At 33.4% G+C, this 21,192-nt stretch overlaps 1 protein-coding gene across 3 annotated transcripts in view; it reads right to left on the bottom strand.

Annotated features, from left to right (window-relative positions):
- Positions 1–21,192, bottom strand: part of LOC150093934 (uncharacterized) — a 513,542-nt gene that overhangs the window by 206,082 nt on the left and 286,268 nt on the right. For all 3 annotated transcript variants that reach the window (XM_090412955.1, XM_090412957.1, XM_090412956.1), the window contains exon 15: positions 12,248–12,405. In XM_090412955.1, coding sequence (XP_090269081.1) covers positions 12,248–12,405 — 158 coding nt within the window. The remainder of the gene's footprint in view (positions 1–12,247; positions 12,406–21,192) is intronic.

The following is a 21,192-nucleotide window of genomic DNA, read 5'->3' as shown; positions in this document are numbered from 1 at the left end:
TAATTAAAAAACTTATGAGGTGAGAAAGAGATTGGTTTGCAAAGTATAAATAACTAACCAATAATAAACAGTGGCTATAAACATTTGGTAGCTCAGAAAATAACTACAGGATATCGTGCCTTAACACGTTCACTGCCACGCTCCTCGAGCATAGTTTGTTACCGCACGGCAAACACTTTCACTTCTACAAGGTCAGTAAGAGTTATCTCGTAGCTGGCTTATCAGACAGAATTTTGTTTCATATGCCAACTATGAGTAATCTCGTATCACTCCCCTACCTATGTCTTACATGCGCTGATGACTGTGTAACTTGAGTTAAGAGTCAGTGACATTCAGCATTCAGTGCAGTAAGGTTTATTGCATCCAGTCTCACAATTATTTAAAATTATATAAATAAAAACCTTCAATTATGCCATGGCCAGTAAAAGAAAGTTTACTGATGAAGAATTAGAAGCTTATGCTAATACAGGCAATGATGAATGGAATGAATTATTTGGTTCCGATTCTGAAGATGATTATAATCCTACAGATGACTCTAGCGATAACTCATGATGATATATCGTATATAAATATATGTATATGTTGAAAAAACTTCAAAAAATTGTTTTATTTCCATTAATAAATACACAGTTTATGCAACAATACCTCTTATAATATACTATACTTTTGCTGAAATTATTTTCATTCTACCAAGTCCCCAGACTTTGCTTTATTCACAAGCCAAGAGTACAAATTAACATGCTTATACTACAGGTTAACTTGTGTGCTTGGCATAGGAGGTTGGTAATCGACATACGAGTATATTCGTAGTTGGCTCCTCAGGCTCATATACCAATTACGAGTATACTCGTAGTTGGCAGCGAACGTGTTAAACATATTCAAATTCTCTGTAGACACAATGCTCTCAGGCACATGAATTCCAATCATTCACAACTCTCAATGTAAAAAAAAAAAAAAACTGATTCTAACTCCTTTGCTCACACACTCCTTATAAAGTTTCCCAGAATAACCTCTTATTATCCCCCAATCTCTCACCATTTTATAAAAAATCTCTTCAATGTTAATCCTATAACAACTCCTTACTAACTTGTATGTCTCTATCAAACCACTCCCTCTTCCTCCTATCCATTAGACTCTGCAAATTGCATGGTCTCAACCTTTCTTCATATTCAACATTCCAGAGATCAGAAGCCATTTTGGTCAATTGCCTCTGGACCCTATCCAACATCTGTTCATCCTTTTGAAAACCAGATGACCAAATTTGTCCACAGTAGCCCATATGTGGCTTAATTAAGGCCTTATACAATGGAAACTGAATTTCCTTACTTCAACAAGTCAGTGTTCTCCACATTTTTGCCAGAATTTGTTGTGCTGTCCTCACAAATTTGGCAACATGCCCTCTAAATTTTAGACCCTTATCCACCATCATCCAAATATCTCTTATTTCCTCCACCTCAAACAATATATATCCCCAAGAATTTAAATTTTAAACAATACTGAACATTTGCAACATTGAACTGTCATCCCCACTCCAATGTCCATTCACTCAGTCTATTCAAGTCTTCTTGTATACTACATCTGCTCTACTCCTCATAGTTCATCCCAACTTTGCATAATCTGCAAACAACTATATATCCCCCATTCAAATCTTCCCCAAGATTATTAATATATAGATTAAACCGCAATGACCCTAAAACAAAGTCTTACGGCACACCACTAGTGATTTTCCTCTTCTGGGATATTGTTCCCCCATACACAACTTGTTGACACCTATCAGACAGCCAATCTCCAATCCAACGCACTAGTCTAATATCCAACCCTATCCGCTTTAGTTTGACTGTCAACTTTTCGTATGGCAATCTATCAAAAGCCTTTGCAAGGTCTAAGTATACTGAAATTGAAATGAAAAAACATATTTATAATTTCAAAATTATTTTTACTTTTCAACATAATCTCCCTTAAAACTAATACATTTATTTCAGTGATGCTCCAGAGCCATTATCCCATCCCTGTAGTGCTTCTCAGTAAGATTTGCAATCACCTCTTGATTCGAAGAAAAACGCTGACCAACGAGGAAGATATTTAGTTATTTAGAAGATATTTAGAAGAGACAGAAGTCAGATGAAGACAAATCTGGGTAACAGGGTGGATGTTCAAACAATTCATAGTGCACCCATTGCCAAAACACCTTTGTGGGCAAGTCATTGTCCTGATGAAAGATGATTTTCTTTTTCTGCAAACCAGGTCTTTTCTCAAGAAATTTTTAGTCTAGTCTGGTTAAAAGATCGGAATAATATTCCCCGGTTATTGTTTTACCCTTATCAAGATAATTAATAAACAAAATGCCTTCCTGTACTTCCTTCAATTCTAACTGCTGACTTACAACTCAAATAAAGACTAAGTATTGCTTGATATAAATCCCCATTGACACCATACAACTGTAGCATATTGAATAGCTTCTCTCTTAGCACCCTGTCATATGCCTTTTCCAAATCGACAAAACTTAAATACAGATCTCTGTTATATTCCTATGCTTTCTCGACTATTTGTCATAACGTGAAGATCTGATCCTGACAGCATCTATTTGGCCTCAATCCAGCTTGTTCTTCACCAAGCTTTACTTCCACAATTCTTCTCAACTGTTTCTCAAGTATACTTGCATAGATCTTGCCAGGAACACTCAGTAGGGAAATACCTCTGTAATTCTCACATTCAGTTTTATTTCCCTTTTTATATATGGGTACTATGAGAGCTCTACTCTAATCATCGGGAATTCGTCCCTCTGTCCAGGCTTTCTGAACTATGCAGTGCAGCCACTGTAAGACTTTTATACCACCATACTTCAGCATTTCTGGTCGAATATCATCTACTCCTGCTGCCTTTCCACATTTCAAGCCTTTGATGGCTTTTTCTACTTCAAGTATGGATATGTATCCCTGACTGCATTCCTGGTCAGTGTTTTTTTACCACTGTGCTGTCATTACTGCTTGTTTCATTTGCAGTTTTTCAAAGTAATTACTCCATACTTCAAGGATGTCTTTTTCTCCCGTTTTCGTGTCACCTTTATCATTTCTAACTCCTTTTACAGTACTCTTTCCTCCATTTTTAAACTTCTTCAACAACCTCCAGAATATTTTGCCACCTTCTTGATATTTATTTTCTATATTCTTGCTAAAGTGCTCCCATGACTTTTGTTTAGCTAGTTTTACACAGTGTTTAGCATTCTTGCATTTGCCCCTGTATTCTCTAAGAGCACAAGCTGACTTATTTGCCAGGAACCTTTGATATGCTTTCTTCTTTTCCTTCACTGCCTCTTTAACTTCCTGTGTCCACTAGGGAGTTCTGATTTTTTTATCCTTGCAGACAACTTCACCACATGCCTCTCTGGCTGAATCAATCAGGGTTTTCTTCAAGGCTTGCCACTGAATCTCCAAGGTTTGATTCCTGTTCTCAAACTCTTTCATTTTTTCTTCAATAATCTTTGTGTATTTTAGTCTACAGTTCACATCTGAGAGCTGCTCAACTTTTATTTGCTTTAAAACTTTTTTACATGTTATTCTTTTCAATATGAAATTCAATTTTATCCTGCCCAAGACTAAATAGTGATCACTTCCAATTTCAAATCCTCTGTACACTCTGGTGTCCTGCACCAGGGAGAAAACATCACTATCAACAATAACATAGTCAATGAGACTTTTCTTATTCCTTGCCTCTTCTCTCCACATGAATTTGTGCACATTTTTTTTTTTTTTTAATAAAAAAAAAATCAGTTTTATTCTAGTTAAAATGCTCGAAGCACTGTTCAGAGATTTTCATGCGAGCGAGTTTTCGATCAGATCAGCACCCGTGTAGTGCAAAGATTTTTCATTTGCAATTCTTCATTCAAAATATATCCTACACATTCTTTTGAAATGCCTATAGTCTCAGTAATTTTATGCTCCTCGATTTGCCAGTCATCCAATACCATATCGTGCACTGATCAATGATTTCTGGTGTTGTTACACCTTTTTGGACATTCTTCACGTGGATCATCTTCAAGGCTGGTACGGCCATGTTTAAACTCGGCAGCCCATTTCTTAATTGTCGAAAATGAAGGAGAAGAGTGCCCATAAATGTTTATGAAATTCTAATGAATTTCTTTTGCCATTAAATCTTCTTTTACAAAGAATTTTATAACCACATGATACTTAATTTTATCCATTTCAAGGGATACAGACGACACTTTGGCTTCCGACAGCAGTATTAAAAAACTGCTTGATAGAATGACTTGCAATTTCACATGGATACTTATGACATATGTACCAACTTAGAAAAAGAAAAAAAAAATCTTGCTGATAGTCTTGTCATTTATGGTCGAGGCCAAGAACTTTTCAGATCACCCACATAAGTGATTACTATCAAAACATTACCTAACTTTAGCAAATCTATGCTGTTCATCAAAGATAATACTATTGTTGTCAATCCAATTCAGGATCTGATTCTCACGAGCTTTTCCAACACTATAACCAATTTAACCTAATCATTCCTTACTTCCACTTCTTTGGAACTTGACCAATATAAGATGCATATTAAACAAATATGTCAAGGCAGATGTCAACTCCCTGGCAAATTCCTTCAAAATATGCAGTGATATATTATCACATCCCACAGCCTGATTAATATCAAGTTTGCTCAATTCCCCATATACCTCTTGCTCTCTTACAGTTGGTCTCTCCTCCTTTTCATCCACTATTCTTTAACTCTCCATGATGCTGCATTCAAAAGGATGAAAGACCTTTATGAACTGCTCATTAAATATCTCAACTATATCCTCCATATAAGTTATCCTTATATACCATTTTCTCCAATCAATGCCATTCTTCAATATTCATTGCTTTTTTTTGCTGGCTACATATGGAAAGAACTCCCTGAGATTTTTTTTACTTCATTAGCTAACTGCTGTTCATGCTGAACTTTTGCTACCCTTACCAACTGAGTCACCCTCCTTTCCTGTTCTTTGTATTCCTCACGAAATTAATTATTAATACTCCTCTTATGTTTCACACTTTAATGCCTTTTTTGTCTGTACCGCATGCACGTTTAATCATCTTCATTCATCCATTTCATACCTACACTATTTAACCTTCTGACCTTTGGAATAGATTTAGACATTGCTTCTACTAGATAGTTCTTGAATATCTCCCAAGCAGAACTGATCTCCTTTCAACCCTACTCTTCATTCCATGCTACAGCTACAAGCTGTCTCCTGAGTTCTCATAATCACCAGCATTGCAGTTTCACATATATCCTTTCCTCATGGAAGTCTTCACATTGTTGGCAATAACCCAGGTAATCACTTTATGGTCACTCTCACTAACTGGAAGGAGATTTAACACCTCATTTGTAAATAACATCCTCTGATGAGATAATCAAATCCTAGACTCTCAATCCTCATTTGCTCCCTGTTATATACTGACTGAGATAGTTTTCCCTCAAAAACTTAAGAAACTCATTTTCTTTACTTCTGGTTGCTATCTCTTCATCCCAGTCTGTACTATCTATCTATACATTCACTGGACATCTACAGGTGCTGTATGGTCACTCCAATGCTCGGTGATGTGCCACACTAGGCCTTGCCATGTAGTCCTGTTGTTTGTTTTTCTGGAGACCTCAACTCTCTGAAGATCAGTCACTCCACACGCATGATCCATCCCTCTCATTGATGGTCTACTCCTTCCAGGAACTTTACCTTCTATTACTGTTCTGAGAAGTCCCCTCTTTCATCCTTTCAATGTGTCCAAAATATTTTAACTTTCTTCTCTCAATATCCTTAGGGAGCCTTAAAGTTCTACTGATCTTTTCTAACACCCATTCATTTGTACATTTCAGTATATGATATCCTCAACAGCCTTCTGTAACACCACATCTCAAAAGCAGATATTTTATCTGACTTCTTCAGGTTCCAAGTCTCATATCCATAAGTCGCTGTCAGAAAAACAACTGCATCCAAAATCCTCAACTTTGTTCCCATGGAGATAGATCCATTCTTCCAAATTTTAGACGGGTCTCTGACTGTTGTTTTAGCCATTCCTAACCTTCCGACATCTTCTGAACAGCAATTCTTCACATATGGATCCCAGGTACTCAAACTTGCTGATTTCCTCAACAGCTTCTCTGTTTGTATTTCCTTATAATTATTGAGTTGAAGTCCTCTGTTATTACTGATCTTGTTAACTTTGTCAATAATTAGTCGTAGTTCTTCCATGTCATTACAAAGGAGTACTGTATCATTAGCATACCTCAGATTACTGATCAATCTACCTCATATCCTAATTCCTGTCTTGAGCTTATCCAATGCTTCATGCATGATGTCTTCCGCATATATACTAAACAAGTGAGGAGAAAGTAAACATCCTTGCCTAACTCCTTTTCCAACTTGAAACCAGTCAATCAATCCAACACTGTTCTAACCATGGCTTCTTGCTACCTGTACAAGTTGGCTATCAACCTGATAGTGTGTTGAGGAAAACCCATTCTTTTGATTACTTCCCACAGTTTCACATGCTCAACACAGTCAAAAACTTTAGAGTAGTCTAAGAAACACATTACCAGAGGTAGTCTGAATTCTTTATATTTTTCTATGATCCGTCTAAGGCAAAGGATCTGATCTCTGGTGCCCTTACTTTTCCTAAAACCTGCTTGTTCCTCGGGCATATCTGCCTAAATTTTAGCCTCAATCCTATTTAGTATGATCCTCAATAAAATTTTACTTGCATGAGATATTAAACTAATAGTTCTATAGTTATTACACGCCTTCATATCACCTTTCTGATGTAGTGGTATGAAAACCGACTTCTTCCAGTCTCTAGGCCATTATCCTGTCTCCTTGTAATCAATCTATGAAACACTCTTATCCCTCCACCAATGTTGCCTTAATTAACTCTGCTGGGATTTCATCTGCACCTGAGGCCTTATTGCCGTTAAGAGCTGCTTAACTGCTCTTTCAACTTCATGCCTAAGTGGAGGAGGAGGTTCCAAATCAAAATTTGCTGGTGAGAGGACTCCACATTTTCTTTATCCACTCTGCTGTACAGTTCCTCACAGTATCCTTTCCATCTGTTTTTGATTTCAAACTTTTCTGTTAGTAATGCTCCATTCCTGTCTTTGATGACATTCAATTTGGGCTTAAACTTGTGCTTAAGTCACAAACTAAATAAGACATCCTTTTATAATTGTGCCTCCTCATCTGGAACTCTATCTCTTCACATTTATTAATATAGAACTTTTCCTTCTCCTGCTTCATGGCTCTTCTGGCTTCTCTATGTAATCTCTTATATTCTTCAGTTCCTGTGTCTCTTTATTTTTCCAACCACCTTCTTTTGATTAGTTCCCATGTTGAATCTAATATCCATGGGTCTCTTGGTCTTCTTATCAGGCCGAGATACTTCTTTGCTGTATCCTGTATTATCACCTTGACTCCTTCACAAAGCATTTCTGGTGAATTGTATTGTTTCTAATACTTTCTTTTAAGGTTACAGGGTGATCAGCATTCATATTTATAAATTTAGGGACACAAAAACACACATGTTGAACAGATTATTTTATTAATTACTAATAAAATAAAACTTGACGTTTTGACTCCTTTATCGAGGTCATCGTCGGAAGGATACAAGTGCATAAGGAACTAAGCTACATGCTCTAGGCAACATTGGTGGAGGGATAAGAGTGTTTCATAGATTGATTACAAGGAGACAGGATAATGGCCTAGAGACTGGAAGAAGTCGGTTTTCATACCACTACATCAGAAAGGTGATATGAAGGCATGTAATAACTATAGAACTATTAGTTTAATATCTCATGCAAGTAAAATTTTATTGAAGATCATACTAAATAGGATTGAGGCTAAAATTTAGGCAGATATGGTAAACTAAATCTAAATACCGGTAAACTAAATCTACGTAGTTAATCCTTTTCTCTAGCCTGACCTCTAATGATAAAAAAAAAATAAAAAATAAATAAAAATATATAAAAATATAAATTTAAAAAAAATACAACTACAATAAACTGCTAAAGTCCTCATGTATTAATATTCTTCTGGATTTGTACAGTTCTGATTGTTATAATATGATTTCCTTCAGTTGCTGTTGAATGTTACAAACACTTCATCAGGTTGTCTTCTTGTAGTGGGATTTTTCCATGGCTAGTTTAGGTTGTTATACAGGTTGTAGATGGGTCCTCCACATTCTTGGAATGGTCAGGCCATCATTTTTGTTGAGATTTGGGTTATGTTTGAGCATTTCACATGACTTTAAATTTTCTCTCAAACCAGGTTTTGGTGCAGTGTAGAGACTTGGTATTTTTCCAATCAATTCTGTGGTATGTTTGGAGTGCATGGTCAGAAAGGCGGTTTTATCAAATGGAGGTATTTAATGTGTCATTTGTGTTCGTGTTGTCTGATTGGGATAGTTCGCCCTGTTTCCCCTATGTATGGTATGTTACGTGTGCATTGTATTTTGTATACCCCTGGGTGGGCTAGGTGTGGAAGAGGATCTTTAGAAGAACTGAGTAGGTGTCTTAACTTATTTGGGGGTTCAAAGGTGGTTTTAATGTTGTATTTGCATAGTGTTCTGTCTATTTTTTCAGAAATACCTCTAACATAAGGAATGGCAATAGCATTCCTAAAATCTTTTTTGTTCTTACTGGTATCTTTGTGGAGGATCTTGTGAATAGTTTTTTTACTGTATCCATTTTTTATAAATGTTTGGTTGATGATCTTGTATTCCTGGTTTAGAGCTTCTTCATTAGAACAAATAGTTAGAGCTCTGTGTTTAAGGATGCTTATGACACTTAGTTCTTGTGTTGGGTGGTGGTAAGAATTTTTGTGTATGTATTGGCCTGAGTAGGTTTGCAGTAAACTGAGGAGAGACAGCCAGAAGGAAGATGTGTGACAAGTGTGTCTAAGAATGGAAGAGAGTTGTTTTTTTCCATTTCAATACTGAATTCCATATAAAAGTTAGCTATTGGGGGAAAAGCAATGAACCCATGGCTGTACCTTCTTTTTGAAGGTAAAATTTGTTTTGCCACATGAAATATCCGGAGCGGAGTACGTGGGAATAGAGGGCTGTGATGTTGTGTGGAAATATGTTCTGTAAGAGAGAGATAGTGTCATTGATTGGGACATTGGTAAAAAGGGAAGTTATGTCAAAGCTGACTAATAAATCTTGGTCGTTGAGTCTGTAAGAGCAAGAAAGTGGCATTGATTGGGACATTGGTGAAAAGGGAAGTTATGCCAAAGCTGACTAATAAATCTTGGTCATTACACTCAACGACCAAGGTTTATTAGTCAGCTTTGACATAACTTCCCTTTTCACCAATGTCCCAATCAATGACACTATCTTGGTCTTACAGAACATATTTCCACACGACATCACAGCCCTCTTTGCCCACGTACTCTGCTCCAGATGTTTCGTGTGGCAAAACAAATTTTACCTTCAAAAAGAAGGTACAGTCATGGGCTCACCGCTTTTTCCCCCCAATAGATAATATGGAAGACTTTGAGCAACGTGCTCTAGAGAGAGCATGTCTAAAGCCCAAAAAAATTTGGCTCAGATACATTGACGATATTTTCGCCATTTGGCCCCACGGCCACGAAGCTCTAAATACATTCCTTAGCCACCTAAACAAACAACACAAACGTATCCAATTCACCATTGAAATGGCAAAAAAAACCACTCTCTTCAGTTCTCAGACACACGTCTTCCCTCTGGCTGTCTCTCCTTCTCAGTTTACCGCAAACCTACACACAAAGGTTTGTGTGTGGGTTTGCGGTAAATACATACACAAAAACGAGGTGTCATAAGCACCCTTAAACACAGAGCTCTAACTATTTGTTCTAATGAAGAAGCTCTAAACCAGGAATACAAGATCATCAACCAAACATTTATACAAAATGGATACAGTAAAAAAACTATTCACAAGATCCTCCACAAAGATACCAGTAAGAACAAAAAAGATTTCAGGAATGCTATTGCCATTCCTTATGTTAGAGGCATTTCTGAAAAAATAGACAGAACACTACGCAAATACAACATTAAAACCACCTTTGAACCCCCAAATAAGTTAAGACACCTACTCAGTTATTCTAAAGATCCTCTTCCACACCTAGCCCACCCAGGGGTATACAAAATACAATGCACATGTAACATACCATACATAAGGGAAACAGAGCGAACTAGCCCAATCAGACAAGACGAACACAAACGACACATTAAATACCTTCATTTTGATAAAACTGACCTTTCTGACCAAACATACCATAGAATTGATAAAACTGACCACTCCAAACATACCATAGAATTGACTGAAAAAATACCAAGTCCCTACACCGCACCAAAACCTGGTTTGAGAGAAAATTTAAAGTCATGTGAAATGCTCAAACATAACCCAAATCTCAACAAAAATGATGGTCTGACTATTCCAAGAATGTGGAGGACCCATCTACAACCTGTATAACAACCTAAACTAGTCATAGAAAAATCCCACCACAAGAAGACAACCTGATGAAGTGTTTGTAACATTCAACAGCAACTGAAGGAAATATTATAACAATCGAAACTGTACAAATTCAGAAGAATATTAATACATGAGGACTTTAGCAGTTTATTGTAGTTGTATTTTTTTATGTATATATTTTTATTTTATTTTTATTTATTTATCTATTTTTATCACTAGAGGTCAGGCTCGAGAAAAGGATTAATTAACTACGTAGATTTAGTTTGCCTGTATACAGGGTTAAAGCATGTATCTTGGTTCCTAATACACTTGTATCCTTCTGACAATGACCTCGATAAAGGGGTCGAAACATCAAGTTTTATTTTATTAGTAATTAATAAAATAATCTGTTCAACAAGTGTGTTTTTGTGTCCCCAAATTTATAAATAGGATTGTTTCTGATACTTTTAACATTTGTATACAAACGTAACAGCTCATTCCTGGATCTATAACAAGTTTTACTGATACCACTTATTAGATGCGACTTTCCATACTTTCCTCGAGCCATTTCTTTTTCTCCTTGCTCATCCCATAACCTGCTTCAAATCCAACTGTTTTCCCTACATCCCAGTTCATTCCCTTCACTTTTTGTCTACACATGCATCCACATTCTCTTGGAGCATCAACCTTTCTCATGTTATGTTCCCCTATCCTGTCTCCCTGTTTGTCTTGCACACTTGTTCTCGCATTCTCTACACTCAAGCTACCACCTTCATTCATAAGTGCCAGTTAAATCTCTCCTTCCATAATCTCCTACTCTTTCAGATCAATCCTTAATTGCTTGGATTCATTCATTCTCTGCACTCATTATTCTCCATAGAGTAAGAGGTTCAGTTAATGAATGAATTCTAGCAGCAGTCACTCCGTACGACTCACACCAAAACCATTCAAATAGAGTCCATCACTCTTATACAGTTACATTCTTCCTTCAAACTCATTCTGGATATTAACAAACTGCACCTCTTTCTCTTCACACATTTCTGCTAACATAACATTCATAATTCTTGCACTCCACCTTATCTCATCACTGTCATACCTAGTCAACACAATAACTACCTTTTCTATCACTATTATCTTTTATCCCTCTCAACAACCTCCTGATATCCAATCTTACATTCTTCTTATTCTCAGAGAAGTCATTTGTCCCTACTACACCAACTCCTTTGGTGGTAGCAGAGATGAGTCCTCATATCTAATGCCTCAATCACTCTATTCATTTTACCTTCCAGAAAACAAACGTTGTGCATCTTCTCATTTACCACACCTCTAATAATTGAATCATCATACAACACTACTTGCAGGTCTTTGGTTACCTTTTTCATAAACATTTCATTTGTTTTCCTCTTTCTTCATTCTTCCATACATATCTCTAATTCTCTTTATTTCGTTCAGCATGCACCGATCTTCACCAACTCAGCTTTCAAATCTCACATGCTTTTTTATCATTCACTTTTGGTATTTTATCACCAGTCACACATTTGTTTAGTGTCAACCCTGTTACCATTAATTGCACACTATATTTCAATGTCATTATTGCTCACTTTATTGTTAATTTCACTCTGTTTTTCAATGTCATTATCACCAACTTTATCATCAATAACACATACAGAATCAATGTAAATGATGATAGAAATAAACAGGACTTTTAAAATAATTTCTATAATTTATTTGTATTCTTATTTTATATAACTATTAAACGACACAGTATTTTTCCTACCTATTCCGATTGTATACATGACTGAATTTCATATCACAAATGGGGCATTTATATTTTTTTTCTCCAGAATGCATAATTAAGTGCCGTTGTAGACTGTAGTTTCTTGGGAAAATTTTGTGGCAGATTTCACATTTATAATCATCTTTACTTGATGTAATCTGGAAAAGAAAAGCCATGTAAATATATATAAGCAATATAATATAAGCAAAAATTTGCCAAAATATGCTGCAAATTTCATTAGAAAGCTAAATTGTTACTTTCAACAAAATATTGACATATTGATAAATTGTTTTACAAAACTCTTTAAATCATTTAATGTCTGATTAAAGATTCTGCTACAGTATTTTTTTTTTTTTTAATAGGATGCACCAATATTGGGGAATGACACCTTATTAACAGCCATTCAGGGCCACATTTACCATTAGGCGCATGCATTAGGGGTCACATTTTAAAACCTTACTCCTCACAAAGAACAATAAAAAAAAAACAGCATAGTTATAGGTGCAAAATAAAATACTTATTTTTAAATATTAAATTCATAATATAAAAATTAGAGGTCGCTGAAAAATTTGTGAGCCTCCCGCTTCCATTTGAAATACATTGTTCTTTCCTTAGAATATAAAACTAACAGGAACTCCTGTATTCCATAAAATTCATGTATGTAAGAGTACCATTTCTTTGCTGGACATATATACACATCCAGCAAACCTGGATAATATTCTGTCCACCTGTTGAAAGAACCTGGATAAGAAGTACAGTTTGACCGTCATGTCCATTAGAAGGGGCAATAATTCTTCACGCTGAAAAGAACACTTAACTAGATTACCTGGAATATGTAGTAGCTACATTCAGTTGCCTACAGCAAGAAAAACAGTTGCTTGCCATTTGCTTGGTAACAGGAATCTAAGTTATATCAGACTAAATACCTATGAGTTATATTCATTTTTTGCTGCTTGTTTTTATCGTATAATTATAGTTTTTAATGCCAGCACAAAGAAGAAATCCTTTCATACTTTCTTCACTTCATATTATATCACTTTGGAAGATCAATGTCACTATCAATTTTTTTGCTAATTATTTTAATCGCCAATACATTTTAAAATTCTCCTAGAACTTGATTGAAGATAATTATTTTTGTCAAACGATTATTTTATAAATTCATAAAAATCCAAATCTAAAAATGAACACAGCCTCCATCTGTTCCAAATTATGTTTTCTTTTTTATTCATAATCTTAGTTCGAAGGTTAGTTCACAGATTAAGCAAAGGTTTACACTTTTTAAATTTTGCTTTATAGAGAATCATGCGTAAATCAAGTAATACATAATTTTTATAACATAATCTGTAGATTTTTGCATTTTAACTTTCTTGGTTCCCCCCTAATCAGTCACTACAAATCAAAATAAACAGCAGTTATGAAGCCAACTGTTATGTACATATTTTCGGCTAATTTCGATATTATGCAGCAGTTTTGAAGTAGCGATATTTTCCCTACAGTTTATCTTTTGAAACATGTGTAAGTGCATGTGTCACAATGAAATTTTATTTCCAAAATTTTCATAACAGAATTAATTCACCTTTAATGGCTAACTTCCTCCCTCCCAAAATATCACCACACACATACACACACAAAATACTGCTAGATAACACATGTGCACTTTCTTTTTGTTTGAATTCGTTATTTTTCCAAAGTAATTGTAAAAGGGAACTTTTAATATTCCGATACCGAAATCAAATTGTGATTATTATAAATTAGCAAATTTTGTACATTTTTTCATTTATATCATTTCGTGATAAGTATAATTCATTAAATTATGTAATATTGGGGAAATTAATGTTTAAAAAACAGTTTCACCTTACAAAAGCAATCAGAAAGGTGAAAAATATAATAATAAAATAAATTTCTGTGTGTATTCGGCTATTGTTAGGGGCTTTTTAGTGCATCTACTGGCTGTGTTCGTTTCTCGAGCAGAAAGGAAAACCCTCTCTCCCCACAAAAAAATATAAATGATTATGTAATATATTTGCGCCTTTTCTTTTAAATAATTCACTTTTTTTTTTCAAGATAATTGTATCAAATTATTTATAAATTTTTGACAATAAAAATGAAACTGATCACTATAAATTAAGAAATCATTTTGGTATAACTGTTGTATCAGCCTGTAAAAGATATGTCAGTATGTCTGTGTTAGGATGTCTGTAATCAACAATGGAAAAAGAAACAAGACATTCTTGATGTATTCTGCACTACAGCTAGGCACAATTTAGTGTGATTTCTGGGGAAACTTTCTCTCTTGTCTTTCTCAGTAACAATGAGAGTAATCTAAATTTAGCTTTTCCTCCAGCTAAGAGGATTATTATGGAGTATTTCAAAGACATAGTAATATTTAGAATTAAAAAAAAAAATAAATAAATAACAAAAATAACACTACTGAAATATGCACAGAATTAGAAGCTTCAACGGCATAACAATATTATTGCTTTATTTTATTTTTTTGTCAAAATGGTAAACTGAAGTAACAGATTTTGAATACTGTCTGAAAGCTTTCAAACCAGTAGAAATTTAAACTAGTTAAGTAATTGAGTTCTAGGAGAGGAGAAGAGAGGTAGATGCAGTAGAAAATCTTCAAAATGACATAAATTTTGAATTATTTAGTATAGGATATCCATCATATTAAATTTTCACATATCTACAGTGATTACACTGGATATTATAGTAATGTGGATCCTAAAAAAAAAAAAAAAACTGTTGTGGTTTTAAGCAAAAGACAAAGGCGAAGAGTCTCTGATAAAATACCATTGGATATAAATTTTTGATATTAAAAAGACTCACAATCAGAAATCCTTAGTAATGCAGTTTAACATCATTTGTTGTTCATAAAAAAAAGCATTCCTAAAATTGAAATATGCAACCCATATAATCTTATTTTGCAAGGAAAGACAGTGAAATGTCATATTTATTTCAATAAATGTTATTTAAAAAATATAAATATTTCACATAATATTTCCAATGCAAACAAACATTTTGATTATTTATTTTTGCACATATGAAATTCATTTTTATTTTGGGAAGAGACACAATAAATAAACTGTGCAGCAAAAAAGGGTCAAATATCGTAGGACGGTAAAGGAAATTACAAGTAATACAGTGCACACAAAGACAATAATCCATTAATGGTGGGGTGGGGGATTGCATTTTAACAGATAGAATGCTGATGAAGTTTCATTAGCATTCTACCTTTTTATTAGATCAAAGGGATTTCGAGTATATTTGTAAACAGATATATTCAACATAACTTAGCCAGTTTTGTTGTAAAAAGTGCCGCATTTGAAGAAATGTTAGCAGCATAATAATAAAATAGCAAAATTTATAATGCTTCAGAATAACTTCATAATTTTGATAATACCAACAAGATGAGACAGATCTAGAAATTTATTATTATTATTAGTCCTTTTAATTATGAACTCTATAAAGATATACTTAATAAATTGGTTGTATTTTTGTGTTTTTATTTAAATAAACTAGTTTCATTTTGTCACAGATGGTTTTCGCTTCTGGACTTTTAGACTACTGTTCTTATCAATATTACTAAATTCCAATCTCCTTCTCTGGAATATTTTCTCTTAGTAAATGGTTGACTTGTGTTGACCAACCACTGAGTGACTTAGCAGTTTAATCCAGAGATTAAATATAGCAGTTTAATTCATAACATTCTTAAGAATATTTCACCCTGTGATTTCCCAGAATCCTGTTAGGAAAGAACAGATCGCCAAGTATTGAACTTGTGATCATTTTGAAACATATTCCTGAGACAACAGAGGTTTTTTGTTTGCTGCTCCTATTTGTATTAATTAGTTGGGTAAGAGCAGTTTCTATATCACATAAACAGAGCATTTGATTTTCAAGTTTTATTATTTATAAATAAAATTGATTTTTCAGTTCATTTTTGTGCACATCAAGACTCTAGTTATTTTAGGATAAAATGTCGAGTAAAAAAGTGGATGTTAGCGAGCATAGCAAGTTATCATTACTATTTATTGCCTCTACGTTTTAACTAAAGCTGGAATTATTATGCTTAGTACTGCAACTTAAAAAAAATCAAAGCTGGAGTTGAATAAATCTTAATAATTGTGTGATAAAGTTGGAACTGAATTAATCCTATATATATATATATATATATATATATATATATATATATATATATATATATATATATATATATATATATATATATATATATTATATATTTTTATGTGAATCTCAGGCCTCCAGTAAGTAAGGTGGGCTCGCACTAGGCAACAAAATTCACCTTTCACCTAAATTTGAATGGTTGGAAAGTAGATACATTAACCATTCTGTCAACCAGGAAGGCATACTATGCATGTTACTGCAAACTGAAACATTTTTATATTTATATTTAGATCCATGTTGTAATTCCATAACTATGACGATTTTTGCTACAATTTTTATTACCGTAAATTGAAAATTTTTATTTTTAGTGAGAATATCTGAACTTTACAGTTTGATGAAGTTCCTATTTTTACTTTGATTAGCAAGCTTAATTTGATTGCATTTAAATTCTTTTTTTTAAAAAAAAAAAAACTTTTATCACTATACTAAATTATTACCATACCTTTTAATATTTTTTCGGTATTCAGAATTTTTGTCGCAACTATGATGTTTGTCAAAGAAGCTTGTCAAACAAAATAAACATTCTCAAATCAACAATCAACACTGCAATTGAAATCTTTCACAGAAAGATTTTAATTACATCTTTCTTTAAATTAATTAGGATTCAATTACATGGAATATTTAAAAGTGTAAATAATATATATATTTAAAATTACATTTAAAGATTTTAAACTATTTAGAAAATTTAATATTAAATATAAAGTATCGTAGAAGTTGCATAATTATTTATAATCCATTGATATAAGTTAGTCATTTATTTATATAAAATGACTTACAACGTTGCTGGTTTAATATTACCAAGATTTTTTTAATATTAATATTTATCGTACACATGTGAAATTCGTTTTTATTTTTGGGAAAAGACGCAATAAATAAATTGCACCAAAAAGGGTCAAATATTGTAGAACAGTAAAGGAAATTCCAAATAAAGGTAATTAAACTGATAGTTTAGTTACCGTTATTTGGCTAGTATTTGTAAAGGTATACTGTATACAAGTGTATATACATTTCAATTAATTTATTATTCTTATTTTACTGTTACTCGTTTATTTTAACAAAACTAAGATACTACTGTTTCTATTTTTGCATTTTTTAAGCTTTTAACGTAATTGTTTATTTTATTTATATGTTTAATTTGGATTTAATAAATATTGATTTTGATAGATTAATACACAAAATGATGCCAAGAAAACGACTCAGAGAAAATGAAAAACAGCTAAATAGTCAAAAGGGGACAATTTTGTCTTACTTGCGTTCTGAAAATGAAGAATTTCATAGAACTGAAGTTGTACTTCACACTTCTTGGAATGAAAACGAAACATTGGTATCATTATCAGCAGGAGATGAAAGTGAAAATGAAGAACATCAAAATGATGTGGAAAACATAGGAGAGAAAGAAACAAATGAAACAAATCAAGAGAGTTCTGAAGAAAATTTTCAATAGGAGTCTGTACTTACTAGCAAGCAAGCTATCTCTTATCCTACTGATATAGAAGGGTGGCCACTTACTATTAATGAACAGTTTATCAAGCATATTTTAATAAATATGCCCCAGAATGTTGGTAAAATCAAAAATTTAAAAAAGAATACATAGAATGCAATAGAATATGTCAGATGAATCATGTTGGAAGTTTATTTTGCACTTGGTTAATCCTTTATCCAAGTGCAAACAAAGTTTGAACCTGAAAATATCTTCAGGAAACCCAAGCAACTCCGAGCGAAGGTGGACCAAGCTCTCATCACTCCTCGTTTCAGTATCTCCATTAATGCAAAACACATCTCCTTGCAGACATGTGTACTGCTATGCATTAAAGGACGGGCCACTACCCAGACCGGCTTTGACCTTTATTGAGGTCTCATCAGTGGGAGGCAGACCCAAATGTGGAGATACCAAAGCAGAAGCAATAGGAGAGGTCATATTTACTTATACGAGTTACTAATAGGTGTACCACCTTGTGCAAAATAAACTTCCAACATTTTTCTCTAAATCCAGAGTAATTCAATAATAAGGTGGTACACCTATTGGCAACTCGTATAGGTAAATATGACCTCTCCTATTGCTTCTGCTTTAGTATCTCCATGTTCGACCTTTATTGAGGTCTGCCTCCCACTGATGAGACCTCAATAAAGGTCGAAACCGATTTGGGTAGTGGCCTTTCCCTTAATGCATAGCAGTATACATGTCCGCAAGGAGATAATGAGACAAGGAGTGATGAGAGCTTGCTAGTAGTTGCACCACTAGTAGTCCACCTTTGCTAGTAGTTGCACCACCTTACCTCACTCATGAAGATATTTTCAGGCACAAACTTTGTTTGCTTACACTTGGATAAAGGATTAAAGTAAACGAATCACATTTTTACTATAAAAAGGCGAAACGTGAGTGGCTAATTTTTTCAGAAACCAGCAAAGCAATTTAATGCTTTGTTTCAAAATTGTTTTCTAAGTCAAATAATAGTGAAGGGTTTTAATGACTGGGAAAATATAACACAAACCTTATGTGATCACGAGCATTCTACTGAGCATATACGAGTGATGTGCACATATCATAAAATAAAATCAAGTTCTGTAAATAGTTGAATTGATTCTGAATTGATCAAACAAATACAATCTGAAGAAAATTATTGGAGAGAGGTTTTAAAAAGAATAATAGCTACCATTAAGTTACTGAGTAAACTAGACCTACATTCAGAGGAAATACAAATGATATTTTTCTGATTCTTGTGGAAATTATTTATCGTGTTTACATTATTTAAGTGAATTTGATAATTTTTTAAAAACCATCACATGAAAATGTACACCAACTGTGGTTCAGGCAAATCAAATTATCTTTCTTAACACACTTGTGATGAATTCATAGCGTTAATAGCTAAAAACACAAGAGAAATATTAATGTCAGAAATTAAGGAAGCTGTTTATTTTGCAATAATACTCGATTCAACGACAGACATTGTCCATAAAGACCAATTAGTTATGATATTTAAGTATGTTGCCAAATTCTGACATTAGAGAAACATTTATCAGGCTCATCAGTATTACACAACATAATTCCTTATATTTAGAAGAGGTAGTGTTAAAAAAATTAGAACAACTATCTTTGGATATAAAAATGTGCAGAGGGCAAAGCTATGATAATGCTGCCAATATGAAAGGTATCTATACAGGTTTACAAGCTAGGCTGAAAAAGCATAGTCCCTCTGCACATTATATACTGTGCTCTAGTCATTCCTTAAATTTAATTGGCAACTATGCTGCGGAATCTTGTCCGGAAGCAGTGTAATTATTTTTGTTTTATTCAAAATGTATATAATTACTTTCATCTTCAACAAGAAGATGGGGTATATATACTCCTTAAACATTTAGAAAAAAAATCTTTGAATAGTTAAAAGACTAAGTGAAATGAGGTGGTCCGCAAGAGCTGATGCTATATTGACTCTGAAACATGGATATAAACAAATTAAAGACACATTACTTGAACTATCCATTTTTCCTCATTGTCTGAACATTTTGACAAACCAGAAACAGCAATTTTAACAGTTGTGTGGGACAAAATTTTATAATGAATACATGCTACTAGTAAATCTCTACAAGTTCCTGATATGGGTTTGTTTTTAGCTAATAATTTATTACAGTTTTTAGTTGGTTTTATTTTAGATATAAGAAATAGTTTTGCTGCTGTAAGTGAAGAAGGAGAATTTATTAACAGATAAGACAAAATTTAAAGATGAAAAGGAAAGAGTTAAAAAAAAACGAAAAAAAATGAGCGACGAAGTTTCACAATCTAACAATGAGACCATATTACATGGGAAAGAAAATTTCGCTGTAAACACTTTTAATGTCATTTGCGATAAGCTAATTTTGGAAATTAATGAAAGAACAAAAAGCTATTTCGACATATTAGATATGTTTGACATTTTTTTTGAAGAAAGACATAGATCAAGACAAGTACAAGATTAGTATTAATAAAATTTTACATGGGACTGATATTGATCCAGAAAAATTTACTAATGAAGTTAAGCAATTTTTAATAATGATAAAAGGAAGAAAATTCTTCAATTAAAAATATGTACAAATTTATAAACGATGGGTTAAGGTCTACTTTTCCGAACGTAGAAACAATTTTTAAAATATTTTTGATGATGCCTATTTCAAATGCAAGTGCTGAACGCTCATTTTCAGTGTTGAAACGAATAAAAAATTATTTAAGCTTGCACCAAAATAAAACAAGTCACCTGTCATTATTATGCATTGAATCAGATGTAATGGACTCGATTAATTATGACATTATAGATATATTTGCTAAAACCAAAGCCAGGAAAAAAACTTTTAGTTATTAATTTTTTTATTTAAATTTGAATTCATTTTTTTAATACGTTTTTTAAAATGCAAATATATGTATACTGTTACGTCGTTGTTTTCTTAAATATTTTACCTCTATTGTTCTTGTGCCTACTGAGATCTGGCTTCTAAACTGACTTTCTGGGGCTGTTTCTCTCTTTGAGCTCTGACAAAATTTATTTGTTTATGCTGCGCCAGTGAGAACTCTAGGATAGAAATTCTTATCCGAAGAAACTTTTCCAGAATTCAAGTAATACCTTATATAGATTAAATAGTTAGGTAGATTGAGTTCTCAATATATACAGTCATGGCCTTGACAATCTTAAAATCCCCCTTTTCCCCTTAAACATAGGTTCGATATTTTCATGAGTGGTAAAATTCAATCTCTTACCCAGACAAACTCAAGTATTCATGGGAAA

The sequence above is a fragment of the Typopeltis vanoorti genome, chromosome 23, assembly GCF_054136105.1.
Source record: "Typopeltis vanoorti isolate ZY-2024b chromosome 23, IOZ_Tvanoo_1.0, whole genome shotgun sequence".
Lineage (NCBI taxonomy): Eukaryota > Metazoa > Arthropoda > Arachnida > Uropygi > Thelyphonidae > Typopeltis > Typopeltis vanoorti.
This window is presented reverse-complemented; position numbering and strand designations above follow the sequence as displayed.